Source organism: Pseudophryne corroboree, chromosome 3 (assembly GCF_028390025.1).
Source record: "Pseudophryne corroboree isolate aPseCor3 chromosome 3, aPseCor3.hap2, whole genome shotgun sequence".
In the NCBI taxonomy this organism is placed as follows: domain Eukaryota; kingdom Metazoa; phylum Chordata; class Amphibia; order Anura; family Myobatrachidae; genus Pseudophryne; species Pseudophryne corroboree.
Window position 1 is genome coordinate 107,906,142 of NC_086446.1, and position 25,266 is coordinate 107,931,407.

Below are 25,266 nucleotides of genomic sequence, written 5' to 3' on the forward strand. Positions count from 1 at the left end.
CAGCATAACTCCCGAATGCCTGGACCTATTTACAACAAACTTGTACACATATGACTTACAGGATGGGAACAAACACTGTGGGGGTAAGACACCCCTAAAGGGTGAGGCAGCAGCACAGAGATTTCAGCAGACAGCATAACTCTGGAATGCCTGGAGCAATTTCCACCAAACTTGCTACACATATGACTTACACTCTGGGAACAAACACTGTGGGGGTAACACACCACTAGCACCCCTAGGGGTGGGCCAGCAGCACAGACTATATCAGGACATGCATGATATGTCTGTGATGACAGGGCTGCATGTGACAGGGCCAGTGACATGATGTGAGGAGGGGAATGCAGGTAGCACAAACCCACACAATGACAGTTATATAGTGGAAGTAGCACGGTCCCCCAGCAGCACAGAATATATCAGGAGATACATAATGTGCTGCGCTATATAAGAAACTGTGAAAAAATCTATAATTTCACAGGGGCACCGACATGATGTGAGGAGGGGAATGGAGGCAGCAGGAAGCCACAGACTGAGAGTTGTATAGTGGGAAGAGCAGGGTCCCTTGGGGAACCAAAAAGGGGTCCGACCACTACACAAAGTGCATCAGGGAAGCAAGCTATGCCTATATACTAGATCCCCAACCAACGTAAATTAACGAACTATTATCATTCTATTACAAGACAATTAAGGGTTTGTTCAAAATGCGCAATCAATTCCACAGCTGCCTAACAGATCTGCACAAAATAAGGGTGTCCCCACACCCACACAAAAGCATACAGTACAGAAAGTAAGTACAAATCACGTATGGGCGCTACTACAGTGGCAATAGGAACTCCTAAAATCACTGCCTCATAACAGTAATACAGTCATAGTTACGTTCCTGTATTTGACTTGTCAGCTTGCATGCAATGATATCTTTCCTCTAAGCTTCTTCTCACAGAAATTCTCCTCAGCTCATTTTGAGAACAATCGTTTTCAAAATAGATGTTTAGGCAGTCAGATAGCCCCCGGGAAGCACAACACTGCTGGAGGTAATTAGATCACTCACACGCCGCACCAAAATTCCCTCACGCCAGACCAACGCGTTTCAAACCTATTCCAGGTTCTTTTTCAAGGTAAGTGTCTAATTCTAATTTACCATCCTCATCCCGTAGTAAAGCACGGGTGTTCAGCTATCTACAATGTTATTTATACTGTGTGTTTAACATTTACATTTATTTTTGTAAACAGGCATTCTTAAAATCCCGGGCATCGCCGGGTACTCCAGCTAGTACATATTATATATATATATATATATATATATAGTCTTTAAGATAGATAACATATAAGTCCTCAGTAAATCTATGTAATAATAAGAATTTACTTACCGATAATTCTATTTCTCGTAGTCCGTAGTGGATGCTGGGGACTCCGTCAGGACCATGGGGAATAGCGGCTCCGCAGGAGACAGGGCACAAAAATAAAGCTTTAGGATTAGGTGGTGTGCACTGGCTCCTCCCCCCATGACCCTCCTCCAAGCCTCAGTTAGGACACTGTGCCCGGACGAGCGTACACAATAAGGAAGGATATTGAATCCCGGGTAAGACTCATACCAGCCACACCAATCACACCGTATAACTTGTGATCTGAACCCAGTTAACAGTATGACAAACGTAGGAGCCTCTGAACAGACGGCTCACAACAATAACAACCCGAATTTGTTTGTAACAATAACTATGTACAAGTATTGCAGACAATCCGCACTTGGGATGGGCGCCCAGCATCCACTACGGACTACGAGATATAGAATTATCGGTAAGTAAATTCTTATTTTCTCTAACGTCCTAAGTGGATGCTGGGGACTCCGTCAGGACCATGGGGATTATACCAAAGCTCCCAAACGGGCGGGAGAGTGCGGATGACTCTGCAGCACCGAATGAGAGAACTCAAGGTCCTCCTCAGCCAGGGTATCAAATTTGTAGAATTTTGCAAACGTGTTTGCCCCTGACCAAGTAGCAGCTCGGCAGAGTTGTAATGCCGAGACCCCCCGGGCAGCCGCCCAGGATGAGCCCACTTTCCTTGTGGAATGGGCCTTGACAGATTTAGGTTGTGGCAAGCCTGCCACAGAATGTGCAAGTTGAATTGTGCTACCAATCCAACGAGCAATCGTCTGCTTAGAAGCAGGAGCACCCATCTTGTTGGGTGCATACAATATAAACAGTGAGTCAGACTTTCTGACTCCCGCCGTTCTTGAAATATATATTTTCAATGCCCGGACCACGTCCAACAACTTGGAATCCTCCAAATCGTTAGTAGCCGCAGGCACCACAATAGGCTGGTTCAGGTGAAACGCTGACACCACCTTAGGCAGAAAATGAGGACGCGTCCGCAGTTCTGCCCTGTCCGTATGGAAAATCAGATATGGGCTCTTATATGATAAAGCCGCCAATTCTGATACTCTCCTGGCTGAAGCCAGGGCCAGTAGCATGGTTACTTTCCATGTAAGATACTTCAACTCCACCGATTTGAGCGGCTCAAACCAATGGGATTTGAGAAAATCCAAGACTACATTAAGATCCCACGGTGCCACTGGGGGCACAACCGGGGGCTGTATATGTAGTACTCCTTTTACAAAAGTCTGGACTTCAGGAACTGAAGCCAATTCTTTCTGGAAGAAAATCGACAGGGCCGAAATTTGAACCTTAATGGACCCCAATTTGAGGCCCATAGACAATCCTGTTTGCAGGAAATGTAGGAATCGACCCAGTTGAAATTCCTCCGTGGGGGCCTTCCTGGCCTCACACCACGCAACATATTTTCTCCAAATGCGGTGATAATGTTGTGCAGTCACCTCCTTCCTGGCTTTTACCAGTGTAGGAATGACCTCTTCCGGAATGCCTTTTTCCTTTAGAATTCGGCGTTCAACCGCCATGCCGTCAAACGCAGCCGCGGTAAGTCTTGGAATAGACACGGTCCCTGTTGAAGCAGGTCCCGTCTTAGAGGTAGAGGCCACGGATCCTCCGTGAGCATCTCTTAAAGTTCCGGGTACCAAGTTCTTCTTGGCCAATCCGGAGCCACTAGTATCGTTCTTACTCCCTTTTGCCATATAATTCTCAGTACTTTTGGTACGAGAGGCAGAGGAGGGAACACATACACTGACTGGAACACCCACGGTGTTACCAGAGCGTCCACAGCTATTGCCTGAGGGTCTCTTGACCTGGCGCAATACCTGTCCAGTTTTTTGTTGAGGCGGGACGCCATCATATCCACCATTGGTTTTTCCCAACGGTTCACAATCATGTGGAAGACTTCTGGATGAAGTCCCCACTCTCCCGGGTGTAGATCGTGTCTGCTGAGGAAGTCTGCTTCCCAGTTGTCCACTCCCGGAATGAATACTGCTGACAGTGCTATCACATGATCTTCCGCCCAGCGAAGAATCCTTGCAGCTTCTGCCATTGCTGTCCTGCTTCTTGTGCCGCCCTGTCTGTTTACGTGGGCGACTGCCGTGATGTTGTCCGACTGGATCAACACCGGCTGACCCTGAAGCAGGGGTTTTGCCAGACTTAGAGCATTGTAAATCGCTCTTAGCTCCAGTATATTTATGTGAAGAGACATCTCCAGGCTTGACCATACTCCCTGGAAGTTTCTTCCCTGTGTGACCGCTCCCCAGCCTCTCAGACTGGCATCCGTGGTCACCAGGACCCAGTCCTGTATGCCGAATCTGCGGCCCTCTAACAGATGAGCACTCTGCAACCACCACAGAAGAGACACCCTTGTCCGTGGCGATAAGGTTATCCGCTGATGCATCTGCAGATGTGATCCGGACCATTTGTCCAGCAGATCCCACTGAAAAGTTCGTGCGTGGAATCTGCCGAATGGAATCGCTTCGTAAGAAGCCACCATCTTTCCCAGGACTCTTGTGCATTGATGCACAGACACTTTCCCTGGTTTTAGGAGGTTCCTGACAAGTTCGGATAACTCCCTGGCTTTCTCCTCCGGAAGAAACACCTTTTTCTGAACCGTGTCCAGAATCATTCCCAGGAACAGCAGACGTGTCGTCGGGGTCAACCTAGATTTTGGAAAATTCAGAATCCACCCGTGTTGTTGCAGCACTAGTCGGGTTAGTGCTACTCCGTCCTCCAGCTGTTCTCTGGACCTTGCCCTTATCAGGAGATCGTCCAAGTAAGGGATAATTAATACGCCTCTTCTTCGCAGAAGAATCATCATTTCGGCCATTACCTTGGTAAAGACCCGAGGTGCCGTGGACAATCCAAACGGCAGCGTCTGAAACTGATAATGACAGTTTTGCACCACGAACCTGAGGTACCCTTGATGTGAAGGGCAAATTGGGACATGCAGGTAAGCATCCTTTATGTCCAGGTACACCATAAAGTCCCCTTCTTCCAGATTCGCTATCACTGCTCTGAGTGACTCCATCTTGAACTTGAATTTTTGTATGTACAGGTTCAAAGATTTCAGATTTAGAATAGGTCTTACCGAGCCGTCCGGCTTCGGTACCACAAATAGCGTGGAGTAATACCCCTTTCCCTGTTGTAGGAGGGGTACCTTGACTATCACCTGCTGAGAAAACAGCTTGTGAATGGCTTCCAATACCGTCGCCCTGTCTGAGGGAGACGTTGGCAAAGCAGACTTTAGGAACCTGCGAGGGGGAGACTTCTCGAATTCCAACCTGTAACCCTGAGATACTACCTGCAGGATCCAGGGGTCCACCTGTGAGCAAGCCCACTGTGCGCTGAAATTCTTGAGTCGACCCCCCACCGCTCCTGAGTCCGCTTGTAAGGCCCCAGCGTCATGCTGAGGGCTTTGCAGAACCCTGAGAGGGCTTCTGTTCCTGGGCAGGGGCTGCTTGCTGCCCTCTCTTACCCCTTCCTCTGCCCCGAGGCAGATATGACTGTCCTTTTGTCCGCTTGTTCTTATAGGACCGAAAGGACTGCGGCTGAAAAGACGGTGTCTTTTTCTGTTGGGAGGGGGTCTGAGGTAAAAAGGTGGATTTTCCGGCAGTTGCCGTGGCCACCAGATCCGATAGACCGACGCCAAATAATTCCTCCCCTTTATACGGCAATACTTCCATATGTCGTTTGGAATCCGCATCACCTGACCACTGTCGCGTCCATAAACTCCTTCTGGCAGATATGGACATCGCATTTACTCTCGATGCCAGAGTGCAAATATCTCTCTGAGCATCTCGCATATAAAGGAAAGCATCCTTTAATTGCTCTATAGTCAATAAAATACTGTCCCTATCCAGGGTATCAATATTTTCAGTCAGGGAATCCAACCAGACGACCCCAGCACTGCACATCCAGGCTGAGGCGATGGCTGGTCGCAGTATAACACCAGTATGTGTGTATAAACTTTTTAGGGTAGTTTCCAGTCTCCTATCAGCTGGATCCCTGAGGGCGGCCGTATCAGGAGACGGTAACGCCACTTGTTTTGATAAGCGTGTGAGCGCCTTATCCACCCTAGGGGGTGTTTCCCAGCGCGCCCTAACCTCTGGCGAGAAAGGGTATAATGCTAATAACTTTTTTGAAATTAGCACTTTTCTATCTGGGTTAACCCACGCTTCATCACATACATCATTTAATTCCTCTGATTCAGGAAAAACTACAGGTAGTTTTTTCACCCCCCACATAATACCCCTTTTTGTGGTACTTGCAGTATCAGAGATATGCAAAGCCTCCTTCATTGCCGTGATCATATAACGTGTGGCCCTACTTGAAAATACGTTTGTTTCATCACCGTCGACACTAGATTCAGTGTCTGTGTCTGGGTCTGTGTCGACCGACTGAGGTAAAGGGCGCTTTACAGCCCCTGACGGTGTCTGAGACGCCTGGGCAGGTACTAACTGGTTTGCCGGCCGTCTCATGTCGTCAACTGATTTTTGTAATGTGCTGACATTATCACGTAATTCCATAAACAAAGCCATCCATTCCGGTGTCGACTCCCTGGGGGGTGACATCACCATTATCGGCAATTGCTCTGCCTCCACACCAACATCGTCCTCATACATGTCGACACACACGTACCGACACACAGCAGACACACAGGGAATGCTCTTATCGAAGACAGGACCCCACTAGCCCTTTGGGGAGACAGAGGGAGAGTTTGCCAGCACACACCCAAGCGCTATAATATATATATGGGAACAACCTTATATAAGTGTTGTTCCTTATAGCAGCTTAAATATATCAAAATATCGCCAAAAAATGCCCCCCCTCTCTGTTTTACCCTGTTTCTGTAGTGCAGTGCAGGGGAGAGTCCTGGGAGCCTTCCTCACAGCGGAGCTGAGCAGGAAAATGGCGCTGTGTGCTGAGGAGAATAAGCCCCGCCCCCTATTTCGGCGGGCTTTTCTCCCGGAGTTTTAGATATCTGGCATGGGTTAAATACATACATATAGCCTCAATGGCTATATGTGATGTATTCTTTTGCCATAAAGGTATTAAATATTGCTGCCCAGGGCGCCCCCAGCAGCGCCCTGCACCCTCCGTGACCGCTTGGTGTGAAGTGTGTGACAACAATGGCGCACAGCTGCAGTGCTGTGCGCTACCTTCATGAAGACTGAAGAGCCTTCTGCCGCCTGTTTCCGGACCTTCAATCTTCAGCATCTGTAAGGGGGGTCGGCGGCGCGGCTCCGGGACGAACCCCAGGGTGAGACCTGTGTTCCGACTCCCTCTGGAGCTAATGGTGTCCAGTAGCCTAAGAATCCAATCCATCCTGCACGCAAGTGAGTTGAAATTCTCTCCCCTAAGTCCCTCGATGCAGTGAGCCTGTTGCCAGCAGGACTCACTGAAAATAAAAAACCTAAAAACTTTTTCTAAGCAGCTCTTTAGGAGAGCCACCTAGATTGCACCCTGCTCGGACGGGCACAAAAACCTAACTGAGGCTTGGAGGGGGGTCATAGGGGGAGGAGCCAGTACACACCACCTAATCCTAAAGCTTTATTTTTGTGCCCTGTCTCCTGCGGAGCCGCTATTCCCCATGGTCCTGACGGAGTCCCCAGCATCCACTTAGGACGTTAGAGAAAAACACAATAAAGATCATTACCAAAGCGCCACAACTGCAGTCCCTTTGTACTTATGATGTCTCATGTATGAGAGGCTGTGTATGCCCTTTCTGAGCTGCTGGACGGCATGGAGCTTGTTGCTGAATGCCAGCCTGCCTCACCCTTCATTCTGGGAGATTGCCAAATGCTGGGGTGTCATCGCGCACTCACTCCTGGGGAGAGGGCAAGCGGCTTTTGCGCAGGATGGCTACTTCCCTAAGTCAATGGGCAGAACAGGGCATCATAGAGAATGATGTCCTTATGGCCCACCAGCAGGTGTGGGGACACAATGGCGTACATCGGGCCCACGCCCTTTTCTTACCAGCCACTAAAAGTATGCAAGAATGCTCTGCAGCCACGGTGTAACACCCAGATTTTGTGTTTCAGGACAACAGATTTCCGTGAGCATCATGGGGTGTAGAGGGTGTGTTTAGGGATATGATCACGTAGAATGCTTGTACTGTGTGCCCTTCCCAACGTGAACAGTGCCATGCTCCTTGCTCCACGCTCATTATCCAATAGATGCATTTGTGAATTGTGTGGCACCTTTGCTTATTTTGCATTTGGAAAACAATCCTTACTGTTCCTTTTATACAAGTGCTACGGTATTGTCCTCCTGTTATTACAGTGCACACTTCCTCCTGCCTCCATCCCTTGAAAGGAAATTTGTCTATTGGAACAATTGCTTCTACTAATTCCAGTGATAACCCCTCACAGATAATTACCAGAAATGCTTCAGCATAAACTTGTGAGCTTTTCCCTACCGGTTCACCATGTGGCTTCCGCACTGGCCGTCTGGCTGCTCCAAGCTTCTAATGCTGTATGGCTCCCCCACCAGCTTCGGCCATAGCGCAAGCTCTGCTCCTGGATTCTGAGCCAGCTCTCCTGCTTCCTCATTCCCCGGATGTGGGTCCTCCTGTTCCCCAACAGCAGCTAAACTGTAAGGAATAACGTATTACAATTAGGCGGCTGGAGGTGCTGGAATAGAACATGCCGATGGGCTATACAGCCTTGCCTATGGTTTTCTTTGGTTGGTATGCAACAACTGAGACTATAGAAGAGGGTAGCCGCCAAAATGCAAGAACAGCTGTATATCACGGGTGGTATTCATGTGACCGCCGGTCAGCTGACTGACAGTCACATGACCTCCTCCGTGAGCCCGACGGCTCACTATCCCGATGGTCGGCATGCCGACCAACAGGGACTATTTCCACTCGTGGGTGTCCACGACACCCATAGAGAGGGAATAGAACCCGTGGCGACCGCAGGTCGCCACCGAGTCCGCAGCGTGGCGAGCGCAGCGAGCCTGCAAGGGGCTTGCTGCACTCGCCCCTCCCCGCCGGGATCCCGGCGTCGGTATGCTGCCGGGATCCCAGCGTCGGTAAGGTGACCGGCGGTCAGGAGACCGCCGGTCACCAGTTCTACACCCGTATATCACACACCAGCTGGATGGGTAGAAAACCTTAAAACTGAACATGCTGAAGGACCACTATACCTTCAGTACAATTATTTTAGGTATTTCTGTAAGTTCTCGTACCAAAACAGAATTCTCGATACACACTTGCATGAAAGTTCTTCTCCTTTTTATCTTCTACTTTTTTTCAAACACAATGCAATGTCCTTTATCAAACTAATAGACAAGGAGTCATGCATGTAAAAATGCTCCCCCCACAATCCCAGCCTTACCAAATAATAGGATCTTAATTACCTACCGGTAAATCCTTTTCTCGTAGTCGATAAGGGATATTGGGGAGACTTAGTACAATGGGGTATAAACGAGGTCCAAAGGAGCCAGTGCACTTTAAATTTCTTCACTGGGTGTGCTGGCTCCTCCCCTCCATGCCCCTCCCACAGGCAGTTATAGGTAAAACAGTGCCCGAAGGAGAAAGGACATATGAGAGAAGGAGCATAAGAATAAGTGGTGAGATTTACACACCAGCACACCACGAACATAAAACAACCAGCAACGGCTGGAAACAACAAACAGCAACAGCTGAACAGGTAACCATACAAGAGAACCTGCAGAAAAGTCAAAGCACTGAGGCGGGTGCCCAATATCCCTTATGGACTATGAGAAAAGGATTTACCGCTAGGTAATTAAAATCCTATTTTCCCTAGCATCCATAAGGGATATTGGGGAGACTTAGTACGATGGGTACGTCCCAAAGCTTCCAGAACGGGCAGGAATGTGCGAAGACTTCTGCAGTACCGCCTGCCCAAACTGGGTATCCTCTTTGGCCAGGGTATCAAACTTGTAGAATTTTACAAAAGTGTTCTTCCCCGATCAGATGGCTGCTCGACATAGTTGTAGGGCCGAGACTCCACGGGCAGCCGTCCAGGAAGAGCCCACCGATCATGTAGAGTGGGCCTTCAGAGACTTAGGAACAGGTAAGGCTGCCGACACATAGGCCTGCCAGATAGTAAGTCTAAGCCAACGAGCAATGGACTGCATCGAAGCAGGACAACCCTTTTTCTGAGCATCATAGAGCATGAACAAGGAATCCGTCTTTCTGATCCCAGCCGTTCGCTTGACATAGATCTTCAAGGCTCGCACAGCTTCCAATGCCTCCGGAGGAGCAGACGTGCCAGAACTTGACGGAACCACAATAGGTTGATTCAAGTGGAACGCAGAGAAAACCTTCGGCAAGAACTGCTGCCTGGTCCTGAGCTCCACGCTGTCCTCGTAAAAGACCAAGAAGGGCTTTTACACGATTAGGCCCCCAATTCTGAGACACGTCTAGCAGAAGCCAGTGCCAGTAACATCACAGTCTTCCATGTAAAGTACTTGTCTACTACAATCATCAGAGGTTCAAACCAGGAGGACTGTAGAAATTCCCAAACTACATCCAAATCCGAGGGTGCCGTGGGCGGCACAAAAGGAGGTTTAATGTGAAGTACTCCTTGCAAGAAGGTCCGCACTTCTGGCAATACTGCCAATTTCTTCTGGAAGAAAATTGAGAGGGACGAAATCTGGACCTTAATGGAACCAGGCGTAAGCCCTTATCCACACCAGCTTGCAGGAAACGTCCCAAGTGGAACTCCGCAGGCGGATACGAGCATTCCTCACACTAAGAGACATATCTCCTCCAGATATGATGATAGTGTTTTGACATCACAGGTTTCCTGGCCTGAACCATGGTAGCAATGGCTCTTTTGGAAAGGCCCTTGTGAGTTAGGATGTTCCGTTAAACCTCCATGCTGTCAAACGAAGTCGCCGTACGTCCGGGTAGACGAACGGTCCTTGTTGATGAAGATCTCTTCTGAGAGGTATAGGCCAAGGGTCTTCGACGGACATGTCCAGAAGATCCGAGTACCACGCCCTCCGAGGCCAATCCGGGGCAATCAGAATTGCCTGGACTCCTTCATTTCTGATTCGCTTGAGCACCCTTGGGAACAACGGAATCGGAGGAAGCAGGTAGACCAGCCGGTAAGGCCAAGGAGACGTCAGTGTATCCACTGCCCTCGCCTGAGGGTCCCTGGTTCGTTAGCAATAGCAGTGAAGCTTCTTGTTAAGTCGAGAAGCCTTATAAACAAACAAAAACCGGCAGTTGCTAGGAAAAGACAGGGATTGTCTTTTTGGAGCACTTGAGTCGAGAAGCAGCCCCACCAGTCGATGATCTGCTGAAACACCTGATGGTGGAGCCCCCACTCCCCCGGGTGGAGATCGTGACGACTCAGGAAGTCCGCTTCCCAGTTGTCCACTCCTGGAATGAAAATTGCCGACACTGCTCTTGCATTTCTTTCCACCCCGAGGAGTATCTTTGATACCTCTTGCATGCAGGCTCTGCTTTTTGTCCCTCCTTGCCAACTTGAAAGGAAGGAGGGCTTCTTGGGCTGACAACATGCCCTGGAACTGAGCCTCTTGGGTGACAGCTCCCCATGCTCTCAAAACTCGCATCTGTCGTGAGGAAGATCCAATCCTGAATCTCAAAACTCCGGTCTTCCAGGATATTGGAGGACTGCAGCCACCACAGGAGGGAAAACCTGGCCTGAGGCGACAGCCGTATCATCCGGTGCATCTGTAGATGAGATCCGGACCACTTGCTCAGGAGATCCAATTGAAATGTTCTGGCATGGAACCTCCCATATTGGATCGCCTCGTATGAGGCAACCATCTTCCTCAACAATCTTATGCAAAGATGAATAGATACTCGAGCAGGTCAGAGTACCATGCAGACGATCTCCTGAAGTGTGCTCACCTTGTCCCCCGGGGAGGAACACCTTCTGGGCCACAGTATCCAGTAACATCCCCAGGAACAGGAGCCGCTGAGGTGGCTCCAGGTGGAACTTCTGTAAATTGAGAATCCACCCATTGTGTGACAGAAGTTGGATAGTGCGGTCGATTCGGAGCAATAAAAGCTCCCTGGATCTTGCTTTTATCAGGAGATCGTCCAGGTAAGGGACAACATTGACCCTCTGGACCCGGAGCTGGAACATCATCTCCGCCATTACCTTTGTGAATACCCTCGGAGCTGTGGACAGGCCGAAGGGTAGTGCCTGGAACTGGTAGTGATCATCCAGTAGGGCAAACCTCAGATAAGCCTGATGAGGTGGCCAAATTGGAATATGAAGGTAGGCGTCCTTGATATCCAGGGAATTTCTGTACTTCCAGGCCCGCAATCACTGCTCTTAAGGATTCCATTTTGAACTTGAAAACCATGAGATAAGGGTTCAAGGACCTTTGATTCAAAATGGACCTTGCCGAGGCTTCGGTACCACAAACAGGTTGGAGTAATAACCCTTTCCCCATTGTGGTATTGGTACTGGAACAATGACGTGGGACTGGACCAACTTTAGGTTAGCCTGTTGCATCGTAACTTGCGTATCCTCCTCAGGAGAGTCACCGTAGTGACCAAAGACATATTCCCGGAGAGGCCCACATGTGAATGGCATGGGTCATCCAGCAACCCGCTATGACCGGCCTTTGCGATACACCTGCTGCTGTGTAGATAGACTTTAGTGTAGTCTCTATTTTCCTGTCCCCAGGGTCCTTTATGGTAAAGGAACCAGGGGAAGGAGCACCGCCTTTTTCTGACAGTCGAGAGACCCACGGGATTTCTTCCCAGAATTTCCAACCTTCAGGAGCAAATGGGAAAAAGTGTGACTAAATCTTTTTTACACTTGCTATTTTTTGTCTGGATTTTTCCAGGCTACCTTAAACAGGTCATCTAACTCTGCAAAATCAGGGAAAGTTACATTAGGATTGTTCTGTGTAAAGAAAAACAACTGCTGTGACGCAGCGTCCTTTAGAGGGAGTTTTAACACGTCCCGTATAGCCAGAATGAAGGGTTCAATACCCTGAGCAGAAGTGGAATCACCCCTAACGGGATCCAAGTTCTCCCCATCCTCCTGTATATCTTCATCTGAATCGGAGAGTAGAGCAGGTAAACCACGCTTTTGTGGTCCTGAGTGAGTAGGGGGGGAGGGGGGGTGCTGTGTAACATCTGCCCTGGCAGCTAAGGCTGCAACAGCCTGTTGGAGTAGCTGAGTTTTTTGAACATTAGCAGTGAGTTGTGATGACATATCAGACATCATATTTTTAAGGGCCCACAGCCAGAAAGGCTCTTGACCCTCTCCCCCAGCCCCCACACTGAGTTGTGAAGATTGGCTGTATTGTTCACATGAAACAGAATCAGATGATAAGGGAGAGAATCTGGTGTGGCATACACTGCATAGTTTGTGTTTACCCATGTTCACAGTAAATCACAATGACATACACCATACACATACAGTAATACTTAGCAAGCCTGCTTTTACTGTATGTGAGAGGGAGATATATAGAGAAGACCAGCACACCCCAGCTACACAGCCCCAGTGAGGCTGTCAGCTTATTATATCACAGTGAAAACATATTATTTCTGTCCTGCATAGGACACAGATTGTGTACAATAGCGGCTCTCCCCCTTTGCTACACCCTGTACCAGTTTTCCAGCGTGTCTTGAGTGTCAGGAGGAGCTGTGTGAGCCTGCTGCTGCTGTAGTAAGCAGAGGAAGCTGGTCCCGCTGAGGTAGCTCCGCCCCCCCCTCAATGGCGACGGAGCTACAGAGTTTTTTATACTGGCAATGTCTCCTAAATAGCTTAAAAACATCACACAAGTGCTAGTTTAAGCCACCGCTAGCCAGTTTACACAGAGGGCTATAGCAGGTCCCCCCTAGGAGGGTCCCGTATGCCTCCGCTGCGTGTCAGCCGCACCTTGAACTGGGGGACCCCCTAGCGGGGTCCCCGGTTTGTACTCATCACTGTAGTCACCTTCAGGCTAGTGTTAGGGGTGTGCGGCGTGCTGCGATTGCGACAGCTAAGGTGCAGTGCCCCGTTGAACAAACAACCTCTCAGGACGGTTGTCCTGCAGTGGGGAAGCGGTTCTGACACCTCGTAAGGCCGGTGACCGTCCCCACCATAACTCCCACGGTGCAGGTATACGGTTACCCAAACAGCATACTGAAAATAACAAAGAATTAAAGTAAACTGAAGAAAACTCTCTGGAGCTCAGAGTGTGCATCCTCTCCTGAGGGCACTTTTTTCTAAACTGCCTGTGGGAGGGGGCATGGAGGGGAGGAGCCAACACACCCAGTGAAGAAATTTGAAGTGCACCAGCTCGTTTTGGACCCCGTCTATACCCCATCGTACTAAGCCTCCCCAATATCCCTTATACTAGAGAAAATATATTATATTACTATATTTTGTGCATATACGGGGAGTTCGAAAAATTCCTCCACAGTGAGCGCTGTCTCTGGCTGCAGATCTCCTCTGCAGCTGTGTACGGCCAGGGAGGGACAACACTTGATGTACATACTGTAAGTACGTAACAAATTCTCTTCCATTTCATGGAAATTAATGTTGCTTAGCACACAGTCACTGCAGATGGACTTTTTGAACTCCCTGTATAATAGTACATTTATAGGCTTTCTTTATGACAATCTCGTACCATTCCAAGTCCTCTGAAGACGTTTTTTGATCGATGACCTCTTCTTCCATGGTATCTTGTATGACACAAATCTCTGTGGATGTTTCTATGTTCTGATCTGCCCCAAGACGTGTCTCCATATCGCAGCCTACAAGATGCAGCTTTAGTTAGAGTTGGTAACCATTAGAAGACCTCAGTGAATGTGTTGCTAACTGTGTCTCACCTTGCATCTGATCAGCAACTCTGCCCATCCCCATGCACTGAGCAGCGGCAGATGAAACTTGTTCCCTTTCATCTGATTTCATCCTATACCCTTTCCGACCACAAAGAGACCGTCTAAAGGGAACATAAAACCCTGCCTTTGGCTCAACAGTTATGGTTTCAAGGTAGGACTCTGACACCTGTAAATCGCCTCTTTGAGGTTTACTTCCATGACCTAGGGGGGAAGTGGAAAAGGACAAAAGTGTTAAGGCGCAATGGCAGAAAGCATGACAATATCAAAATGAGGATGAACAAAAAAATAGTAGAAAATATCAGTAAGAATGAAATATGAGATATAAAACAGACGAGAATGAGGTTAGGGTAAAATACAGAAGCAGTGAGGAGAATCGGTCACAAAAGTCTCACCTGAATGAGGTAGGTCAGGCCTTCTCCTTGTTAGGTCTATGGAGGTGCTCTCCTGTGATGAGCCTTCAGCAACGGCAATTCTTTGAGGACCAGGTTCTTCATCTATTGGATCTCTGTCCTCCGATGCCGAATACAGTATTCTTTCACGTTCTGCACTATGGTACAGTCCCTCATCATTCCCTACATGTTCCTCTCTCTTCTCCAATACAGAAGTATTCAGAGCTTCATTTCGAGAGGTCTTCTGCTGTCTCTCGCCTATGTTCTCACTCAGTTCCTTATTTATGTTAACACTCTCGGATATGATCTCTACATCATTGGATGTTCCTGCGGGCTCATCAACACTCTCAGAAACAGTTCTATCAATCTTGGATAGTCTTTCTGGTATAACAATATTACTAGGCACTCTCTCTGTAATCTGGTTAGGCACAGTCTCAGCCTGATTTTCTGTATTAGTTAGCAGCCTCTCCTCTGTAGGTATCTCTGGGACTTTCTCCTGTTCTGTTGGACTGTCCACCTCTGTAGAAGGACTCTTTTGAACTTTTTTATTACTAGTAATATCTGCAAAATGTGTTTCCATATCAGTGGCATTATCACGTGGATCCCAATGGAACTGATGGCCTTCTCTGCACCCCCACAATAGTACAGGGGTCTCTGGGGCATCCTCAGAATTTGGTGGTGACAAGATAGTGGGGGGAGAATCACACTTTCTACCATGTTGATGACATGAAAACACCAGACGTTGGAGAGAGGTGGGAGAGACAGAAAGGTGGGCAATTGCTGCTGGGACTGGTGACGATGCGGGAGAGACAGAAAGGTGGGTGATCGCTGTTGGGACTGTGGAAGACGCGGGAGAGACAGGAAGGTGGGCAATCGCTGTTGGGACTGGTGACGATGCGGGAGAGACAGAAAGGTGGGTAGTCGCTGTTGGGACTGGGGAAGACGCAGGAGAAACAGGAAGTAGGGTGATTGCTGCTGGAACTGCGGAAAGATAGTTAAGTGATAAATAATTAAGGCTGTACACAAGTGGTGCTAAAAGGACAATGAGCTAGCTTTATGTAAAGATGAACAGTGAACATAGGACCCTATTCAGTAAGGATTGCAAATTCTGCTTTTTAGCAGAATTTGCAATCCTTTGACTCGCATGCTGGGGGCTGCCCATCGCAGGGCAAGGCCGCCCAGTAAGCTAACCGCCGCCCCCCATCGGCGACCCGCACTAATTGCGCCGCAATTAGTGAACGGTCGCAGAAATTAGAGAAGCCTGGCTGCGACGGCAGGAGGCCAGCCGCCATCTTTTTGATCGGAGCGGCTACGTGTGACATCATGATGTCACACTGAGCCGCCCTGAAATCGCCGATGCCACGCCACCGTTCGGAAGCCACCACCCCCATAGCGCTCTGTCTTTGAAACGGAGTGTTGCCACCCCATAAACGGCTCTACATGCCAATCAGGCAGAGGCGTTCGCAAATACAGTGGGGCCCACATCGTCATTGTAATTATGGTGGTTGGATCGCGATTTGCGATCCAACCTGAATGAGGTCCTTAAACCATTTTCTACAGATGTCATTGAAATTACTCAAATTGCTTATTTGAAATGTTTTGTGACTGGTGGTGGCATAATCTATTTTTATCATATAAAGCAGTCCAGTCACTATGGGATTTTATATATTAATTGATAAATAGATACGCATGATGAGCCAATCTATGAAGCAATAGCTGGGTGGCTAGTAGAGTAGGATCCGGCTTACCTGGAGTCCTGGGGCTGGTGGTTGCTCTGTAACTGTAAAGAAATAGAGTTTAGGCAGTTGAGTCATAAGCTAATGTGATACTGTATAAGTGGTCCACTACGTGTCTCACTGGGGCACTGATTTATCATTGTTTTCATATAATGTGTAATTAATAATCAAAATGAAAAGACGTCTATATAGCAAATATCCGCTCAGCCATGGCTTCACCACTATTCCATAACATGACAAAGAGTGGGGTATTTAGTTATGATTGTCTGACATCAACTGCATAACATGCCCTGGAGCGGAATGCACTCCAACTTCCTAGATAGGTAATGTCCTGTGTCTTTGTCAAATATCCCTTAGGGATAGCAGGGGAATTGCCTAATAACTGACAAGCTCTGGGTGTTAAACCCTTAACTACAGCCACATGGGGTAAACACAGTGGATTACTGCATCTGCCCCACAGAATCTTACATTATACTCTTCTCTGACCAGAGATATGCTGCATAAAAAAAGTAGTATGGCTCCAACACTATACCCCAGTGTCAGCATGTTCCAGTATCCCCTAGTGGCTGACTGAGAAACAATAAAAATTCATACTATTATGTTCAGTGTCAGCCAAAATGTCTGCTTTTGCAGGTTGTGATCTGGCACCAGAGGTGGATTGGCCATAGGGTTCACCAGGAAGATTCCCGGTGGGCCGACGCACCCATGGGGCCTTTTTTGTTTGAGGACATGTGGTCCTTTTTATCGACATAATGAATAAGATGCAAAATAATTTTCATATATGAAAATTACTTTGCCACTTAGCCTGTGATTGCAGATGATCTAGTGTATGCTCTGTCTGCCTGCTTGGCTGACATATAAGATTGAGTGAATAGTGATTGGGATACGGTTGGTGTAATAAGCAAGAAAATATATCTTTCTAAAGAATGATACAGTTTCCTAAATTCTGAAGGTGTATCATATAATGTGCTCATAATATTTAATTTTATTTATTTTTAACTTCCCCCTTGATGCTGGACATGCCCACTAGCTGGAAAGTCTTGGGGGGCGTGTGCTGCTGCCATGGCCCATGGCTTACACCTCTGGTGCAGCCCATGTGGGGCCACTAGTACAAATTTTCCAGGGCCGCTTTTTGTTCCCAATCCGCCCCTGTCTGGCACAGTGGTATTCCTTTAAGTAAGAGGTACTGTGCTGTACACACTGATTATAAAGACAATTATATACTACTGTATGACAGTTACTGTTAATTTCACATAAATACAATGCTGCTGCAATTACTTTTATGCAACCCACATCCGTGATACAGAAGGATCGTCTTTAGAAATATGGAAACTGACAGTGAGCAACTATTTACGAAGACAACTAAAACAAATTAAGACCTTACAGTTTGAGTTTGCTCTCTGCATTATTTAAAACAAATAGTTACACTTCCATACAGTATTCTTGCAGATAACACACCCTCAGAAAGCCATAGAGGAAATTCAATTGCCGGCAAAGGGTGCAAATTGCCGTTGCCGCGTTGTTTAAACGCCAGCAACTGCACCTGTCTTGCATCCTTCGGCCGGCCGATTCGCACAAAAGGTCCCGACTTTTGTGCGAGATTCCGCTGCCGTAAAGTGCAGCGGGTGTTGCACAGATTCAGTCAGGCAAACAATTAGCAGGAAATTAAATTGTCCCCGTAGTTTGAAGGCTGCAAAACAGAAAGGGTTCCTTTATGTGAGAGCTTACCTGTCCAGCAGGAACTTGGCAAGCTGAGAGTGCAGCGAGAAGCCCAAATGATCTTTCAGCGCACACCACTCATCCAAGTGACAGCCGAGGCGCACACGGCACTTTCCTCGCTGTGCATCTAGAAGACGCCTCTTCTCTCGTCTCGCAGCTTCCTATGAGCAAATGGACATCATTATGATCCACCCAAAAGTGCTTAAAATGTGTGCTGTTAAAGGGAGGCGTATAATAATAGGATTTTAATTACCTACCGGTAAATCCTTTTCTCGTAGTCCGTAGAGGATGCTGGGGTCCATATTAGTATCATGGGGTATAAACGGGTCCACCAGGAGCCATGGGCACTTTAAGAGTTTGATAGTGTGGGCTTGCTCCTCCCTCTATGCCCCTCCTACCAGACTCCGTATAGAAACTGTGCCCGAGGAGACGGACAACTTCAAGAGGAGGAATTTACACAGATAGTGGTGAGATTCACAGCAGCTCACACATACAAGGCAAACCATACCTCCCAACATTTCTTTTTTCTAAAGCTGGACACACGCGCGGCAAAGCCGTGCGCGTTCCCGGAAAAGGGGTGTGGCCTAAGAAAAAGGGGCGTTGCCTTAGAAAGAGGGGCGTGGCTTCACGGGAGTACCCACGATCGCGAGCCACGCCCCCGTTTTCGTCACTGAGGGGTCATGCCCAGCGCTCTGTGAGCCGCTGGCATGCCCCCTCTCCCTCTGACTTCAGTGAATAGACGCTGTGCGCATGCGCACAGCGTCTATTCACCGCTGCTCTGCTAAGCAGGGCAGCGACAGACAAAGCCTCCCAACTGCCCCCCCCCACCCACCGCGGGACTCTGCGGCCCGCGGGTGGGACAGCGGGACAGTCCCCAAAAAACGGGACTGTCCCGCGAAAATCGGGACAGTTGGGAGGTATGGGCAAACCAAGCTAAGCTAACAAGCTTGAAAACTCAACAACAGCTGAATAACCATACTTAACCAAATAACAACACAGTACTCAACGAAGAACAGAGCAGTACTGAACCAAAGAACAACTGCAGGATAACAAAGAGCTGGGCAGGCGCCCAGCATCCTCTATGGACTACGAGAAAAGGATTTACCGGTAGGTAATTAAAATCCTATTTTCTCTTACGTCCTAGAGGATGCTGGGGTCCACATTAGTACCATGGGGATGTACCAAAGCTCCCAGAATGGGAGAGAGAGCACAGAGGCTCCTGCAGAACTGATTGCCCAAACTTTAGGTCCTCAGAGGCCAATGTATCGAACTTGTAGAACTTCGCAAATGTGTTCGACCCTGACCAAGTAGCCGCTCGGCAAAGTTGTAAAGCCGAAACACCCCAGGCAGCCACCCAGGAAGAACCCACTTTACGAGTAGAGTGGGCCTTAACTGATTTTGGACACGGCAATCCTGCCGTAGAATAAGCATGCTGGATAGTGAACCTGATCCAGCGAGAAATTGTCTGCTTAGAAGCAGGATACCTGGGATCATACAGCACAAACAGAGAGTCCGATTTCCTGTGACGAGCAGTCCTCTTCAATTAGCCCTTACAACACCCAAGGACTTTGACGGAATTGAGGAGTCAGTAGCTACTGGCACCACAATAGGCTGGTTGATATGAAAAGCCGACACAACCTGCTGATGCGTCCTGAGCTCAGCTCTATCTTCATGGAAGATTAAGTAGGGGCTTTTACAAGACAAAGCCACCAATTCCGACACACGTCTAGCAGAAGCTAAGTCCAACAAAGTGACAGCCTTCCACGTAAGAAACTTGACATCAACCTCCTGTAAAGGCTCGAACCAATTCGATTGCAGGAACTGCAACACCATGTTAAGATCCCAGGGTGCCGTAGGAGGCACAAAGGGAGGCTGGATGTGCAGAACCCCTTTCAAGAAAGTCTGAACCTCAGGGAGGGAAGCCAGTTGTTTCTGGAAGAAAATGGATAAAGCCAAAATCTGGATCTTTATGGATCCCAAACGCAGGCCCACATCCACACCTGCTTGCAGGAAGAGGAGATACCGTCCAAGTTGACACTCCACCGTAGGAAACTTCTTGGATTCACACCAAGACACATACTTTTTCCAAATGCGATGGTAATGCTTTGACGTTACTCCTTTCCTAGCCTGGAATGCCCTTCCTAGCTAAGATTTGGCGTTCAACCTCCATGCCGTCAAACGTAGCCGTCTTGATAAGCTAACGGCCCCTGTTGCAGAAGGTCCTCTCGAAGAGGAAGAGGCCTTGGATCTACCAGCAGTATTTCCAGAAGATCCGTGTACCAAGCCCTTCTCGGCCAGTCCGGAGCAATGAGGATTGCCTGAACTCTTGTTCTCTTTATGAGCTTTAGAATCCTTGGAATGAGTGGAAGTGGAGGGAACACGTACACTGACTTGAATACCCACGGAATTACCAGGGCGTTCACCGCCATTGCTTGCGGGTCTATCGACCTGGAACAGTACCGCCAAAGCTTCTTGTTGAGATGGGAAGCCATCATGTCTATTTGAGGTACACCCCAAAGACTTGTTACTTCCGTGAACACCTCCGGATGGAGACCCCACCCTCCTGGATGGAGATAGTATCTGCTGAGGAAGCCCGCTTCCTTGAATGATGATTGCTGACAGTGCCACCACGTGCTTTTCTGCCCAGAGGAGGATTCTTGTCACCTCCGACATTGCAGCCCTGCTCTTCGTTCCGCCTGCCGGTTTATCTAGGCCACCGTTGTTACAATGGGGGTCATTCCGAGTTGTTCGCTCGTTGCCGATTTTCGCAATGGAGCGATTAAGACGAAAATGCGCATGCGCATGGTACGCAGTGCGCATGCGCTAAGTATTTTAGCACAAAACTTAGTAGATTTACTCACGTCCGAACGAAGAATTTCCATTGTTGAAGTGATCGGAGTGTGATTGACAGGAAGTGGGTGTTTCTGGGCGGAAACTGACCGTTTTCTGGGAGTGTGCGGAAAAACGCAGGCGTGCCAGGATAAAACGCGGGAGTGTCTGGAGAAACAGGGGAGTGGCTGGCCGAACGCAGGGCGTGTTTGTGACGTCAAACCAGGAATGAAACGGGCTGAGCTGATCGCAGTGTAGGAGTAAGTCTCGAGCTACTCAGAAACTGCTAAGAATTTTCTATTTGCAATTCTGCTAATCTTTCGTTCGCAATTCTGCTAAGCTAAGATACACTCCCAGAGGGCGGCGGCCTAGCGTGTGCAATGCTGCTAAAATCTGCTAGCGAGCAAACAACTCGGAATGACCCCCATTGTCCGATTGCACTTGAATGGCCTGATCTTGCAGAAGATGTGCTGCTTGTAGAAGACCGTTGTACATGGCTCTTAGCTCCAGAATGTTTATTGGAAGAAAGGATTCCAGACATGACCACCTTCCTTGGAAGGTTTCCCCTTGGGTGACTGCGCCCCAACCTCTGAGACTTGCATCCGTGGTTAGAAGGATCCAGTTCTGAATCCTGAACCTGCATCCCTCGAGAAGGTGAGGCAGCTGTAGCCACCACAGGAGTGAAATCCTGGCTTTCGGCGACAGACGTATCCACTGGTGCATGTGCAGGTGAGATCCCGACCACTTGTTCAGGAGATCCAGTTGGAAGGACCGTGCATGAAATCTTCCGTACTGTAGAGCCTCGTAGGAGGCAACCAACCATCTTCCTTATAAGGCGAATGCACTGATGAACCGATACCCGGGCAGGTCTCAAGACATCACGGACCATCGTCTGTATCACCAACGCTTTTACCACCTGTAGAAATACCCTCTGCACTTCTGTGTCGAGGATCATCCCTAGGAAAGACAATGGGGTATATTTACTAAGATTCGTAATTTCCGAAAATAGGTCAAAGTTCAATCACGAATGACATCGACAGTGTAAAACTGCAACTTTTTGAATTGATTACGATGGATTTACTAAGCTGTCGTATTCGTATTTTTCTTTGCTTCCGATGTCGATGTAATTCGTTTTTTTTTTACCTATTTTTACGGCAGTGATTAGCAAAACACTGCCGTTTTTTTTTACAATCAATCTCGGCCGGATCTGTGTGATCCGTGCTGGGGTTCTTATTTATTTTTTTTTTAATTAAACAATGTAAAATCACAAAAAAAAATGCGTGGGGTCCCCCCTCCTAAGCATAACCAGCCTCGGGCTCTTTGAGCCGATCCTGGTTGCAGAAATATGGGGGGAAAAATGACAGGGGTTCCCCCATATTTAAGCAACCAGCATCGGGCTCTGCGCCTGGTCCTGGTCCCAAAAATACGGGGGACAAAAAGAGTAGGGGTCCCCCGTATTTTTAAAACCAGCACCGGGCTCCACTAGCTGGACAGGTAATGCCACAACCGGGGGTCACTTTTATACAGCGCCCTGCGGCCGTGGCATCAAAAATCCAACTAGTCACCCCTGGCCGGGGTACCCTGGGGGAGTGGGAACCCCTTCAATCAAGGGGTCCCCCCCCCCCAGCCACCCAAGGGCCAGGGGTGAAGCCCGAGGCTGTCCCCCCCCATCCAATGGGCTGCGGATGGGGAGGCTGATAGCCATTTGTGATAATGAAAAGATATTGTTTTTAGTAGCAGTACTACAAGTCCCAGCAAGCCTCCCCCGCATGCTGGTACTTGGAGAACCACAAGTACCAGCATGCGGCGGAAAAACGGGCCCGCTGGTACCTGTAGTACTACCACTAAAAAAATACCCAAAAAAACACAAGACACACACACCGTGAAAGTATAATTTTATTACATACATACACACATACATACATACTTACCTTATGTTCTCACGCAGGTCGGTCCTCTTCTCCAGTAGAATCCAAGGGCTACCTGTTGAAGAAATTCTACTCACCAGATCCATGGGTCCAGGCTCCTCGGCAAATCCAGGGTTAATCCACGTACTTGAATAAATAAAAAAAAACGGTGTCCCGACCACGAACTGAAAGGGGACCCATGTTTGCACATGGGTCACCTTCCCACGAATGCCAGAAACCCACTTTGACTTCTGTCTAAGTGGGTTTCTTCAGCCAATCAGGGAGTGCCACGTTGTAGCACTCTCCTGATCAGCTGTGTGCTGCTGTCCTCACTGACAGGCGGCACACGGCAGTGTTACAATGTAGCGCCTATGCGCTACATTGTAACCAATGATGGGAACTTTCTGCCCTGCGGTTGACCTAAAGTGACGTCACCGCTGAGCAGAAAGTTCCCAGCATTGGTTACAATGGAGCGCATAGGCGCTACATTGTAACACTGCCGTGTGCCGCCTGTCAGTGAGGACAGCAGCACACAGCTGATCAGGAGAGTGCTACAACGTGGCACTCCCTGATTGGCTGAAGAAACCCACTTAGACAGAAGTCAAAGTGGGTTTCTGGCATTCGTGGGAAGGTGACCCATGTGCAAACATGGGTCCCCTTTCAGTTCGTGGTCGGGACACCGTTTTTTTTTATTTATTCAAGTACGTGGATTAACCCTGGATTTGCCGAGGAGCCTGGACCCATGGATCTGGTGAGTAGAATTTCTTCAACAGGTAGCCCTTGGATTCTACTGGAGAAGAGGACCGACCTGCGTGAGAACATAAGGTAAGTATGTATGTATGTGTGTATGTATGTAATAAAATTATACTTTCACGGTGTGTGTGTCTTGTGTTTTTTTGGGTATTTTTTTAGTGGTAGTACTACAGGTACCAGCGGGCCCGTTTTTCCGCCGCATGTTGGTACTTGTGGTTCTCCAAGTACCAGCATGCGGGGGAGGCTTGCTGGGACTTGTAGTACTGCTACTAAAAACAATATCTTTTCATTATCACAAATGGCTATCAGCCTCCCCATCCGCAGCCCATTGGATGGGGGGGACAGCCTCGGGCTTCACCCCTGGCCCTTGGGTGGCTGGGGGGGGGACCCCTTGATTGAAGGGGTTCCCACTCCCCCAGGGTACCCCGGCCAGGGGTGACTAGTTGGATTTTTGATGCCACGGCCGCAGGGCGCTGTATAAAAGTGACCCCCGGCTGTGGCATTATCTGTCCAGCTAGTGGAGCCCGGTGCTGGTTTTAAAAATACGGGGGACCCCTACTCTTTTTGTCCCCCGTATTTTTGGGACCAGGACCAGGCGCAGAGCCCGATGCTGGTTGCTTAAATATGGGGGAACCCCTGTCATTTTTTTCCCCATATTTCTGCAACCAGGATCAGCTCAAAGAGCCCGAGGCTGGTTATGCTTAGGAGGGGGGACCCCACGCAATTTTTTTGGCAAAAATAAGCACTTTCCCACCCCTTCCCACTGATATACATGCACGGATCTCATGGATCCCTGCATGCATCTCAAATCACGGAAAAAAAAAGCAGGTCTGTTTTTTTTTTAGGACTTTTTTACGAGTTGTAATTTTTCACGGCAGTGTTTTGTGTTTTTTTGCTTTGCACTTCTTAGTAAATGACCGAGATTCATATCTAAACAGGCGTAATTTGACCGATGGTGTATTCATTCGTAATTTTTTACCTGAACTAGCAAAAAATTACGAATGCCCTCATCACTGCCGTGATTAGTGTTTAGTAAATGACCGAGATTAACCGAGATGACACTTTGAAGAAAAAACGGCATCTCGGTCAAAATCGGGAGCTTAGTAAATATACCCCAATCTCTTTGTCGGCTCCAAATGTGACTTTGGAAGATCCAGGATCCTTCCGTGTTCCCTGAGCAGTCGAGTCATGAGAGCAATGGACTGCAACAACCTCTCCCTGGAAGATGCCTTTATCAGCAGATCGTCCAGATACGGAATTATATTCACCCCCTGCTTGCGGAGGAGAATCATCATCTCTGCCATTACCTTGGTGAACACCCGTGGTGCCGTGGAGAGGCCAAATGGCAGTGCCTGGAACTGATAGTGACAGTCCAACAGCGCAAATCTGAGATAAGCCTTGTGTGGCGGCCAAATCGGAATGTGGAGGTATGCATCCTTGATATCTAGAGATACCAGAAACCCTCCCTTCTCCAGCCCTGAGATCACCGCTCTCAGAGACTCCATTTAAACTTGAATTCCCTTAGATAAGGATTTAACGACTTCAGGTTCAAAATTGGCCTGACCAAATCATCCTGTTTCGGTACCACAAATAGGTTGGAATAATAACCCTTGTTTATCAGATTAGGTGGAACTGGAACAATGACATCTGACCTTTCCAATTTTTTAATGGCTTCCTGAAGGATAGCCTTTTCTGTCAGCAAAGCTGGCAAGCCTGATTTGAAGAATCGGTGAGGTGGGAGCTCTTGAAACTCCA

At 48.4% G+C, this 25,266-nt stretch overlaps 1 protein-coding gene across 1 annotated transcript in view; it reads right to left on the minus strand.

Moving 5' to 3' along the window:
* The window catches only part of LOC135054923 (uncharacterized), an 88,392-nt gene that overhangs the window by 30,138 nt on the left and 32,988 nt on the right, over positions 1-25,266 (minus strand). Inside the window, exons 2-7 of the mRNA XM_063958406.1 lie at positions 18,032-18,183; positions 16,316-16,347; positions 14,571-15,548; positions 14,167-14,379; positions 13,965-14,091; positions 7,804-7,977 (exon numbers count right to left, since the gene is read on the minus strand). Of these exons, the coding sequence (XP_063814476.1) occupies positions 7,804-7,977; positions 13,965-14,091; positions 14,167-14,379; positions 14,571-15,548; positions 16,316-16,347; positions 18,032-18,183 (1,676 nt within the window). The remainder of the gene's footprint in view (positions 1-7,803; positions 7,978-13,964; positions 14,092-14,166; positions 14,380-14,570; positions 15,549-16,315; positions 16,348-18,031; positions 18,184-25,266) is intronic.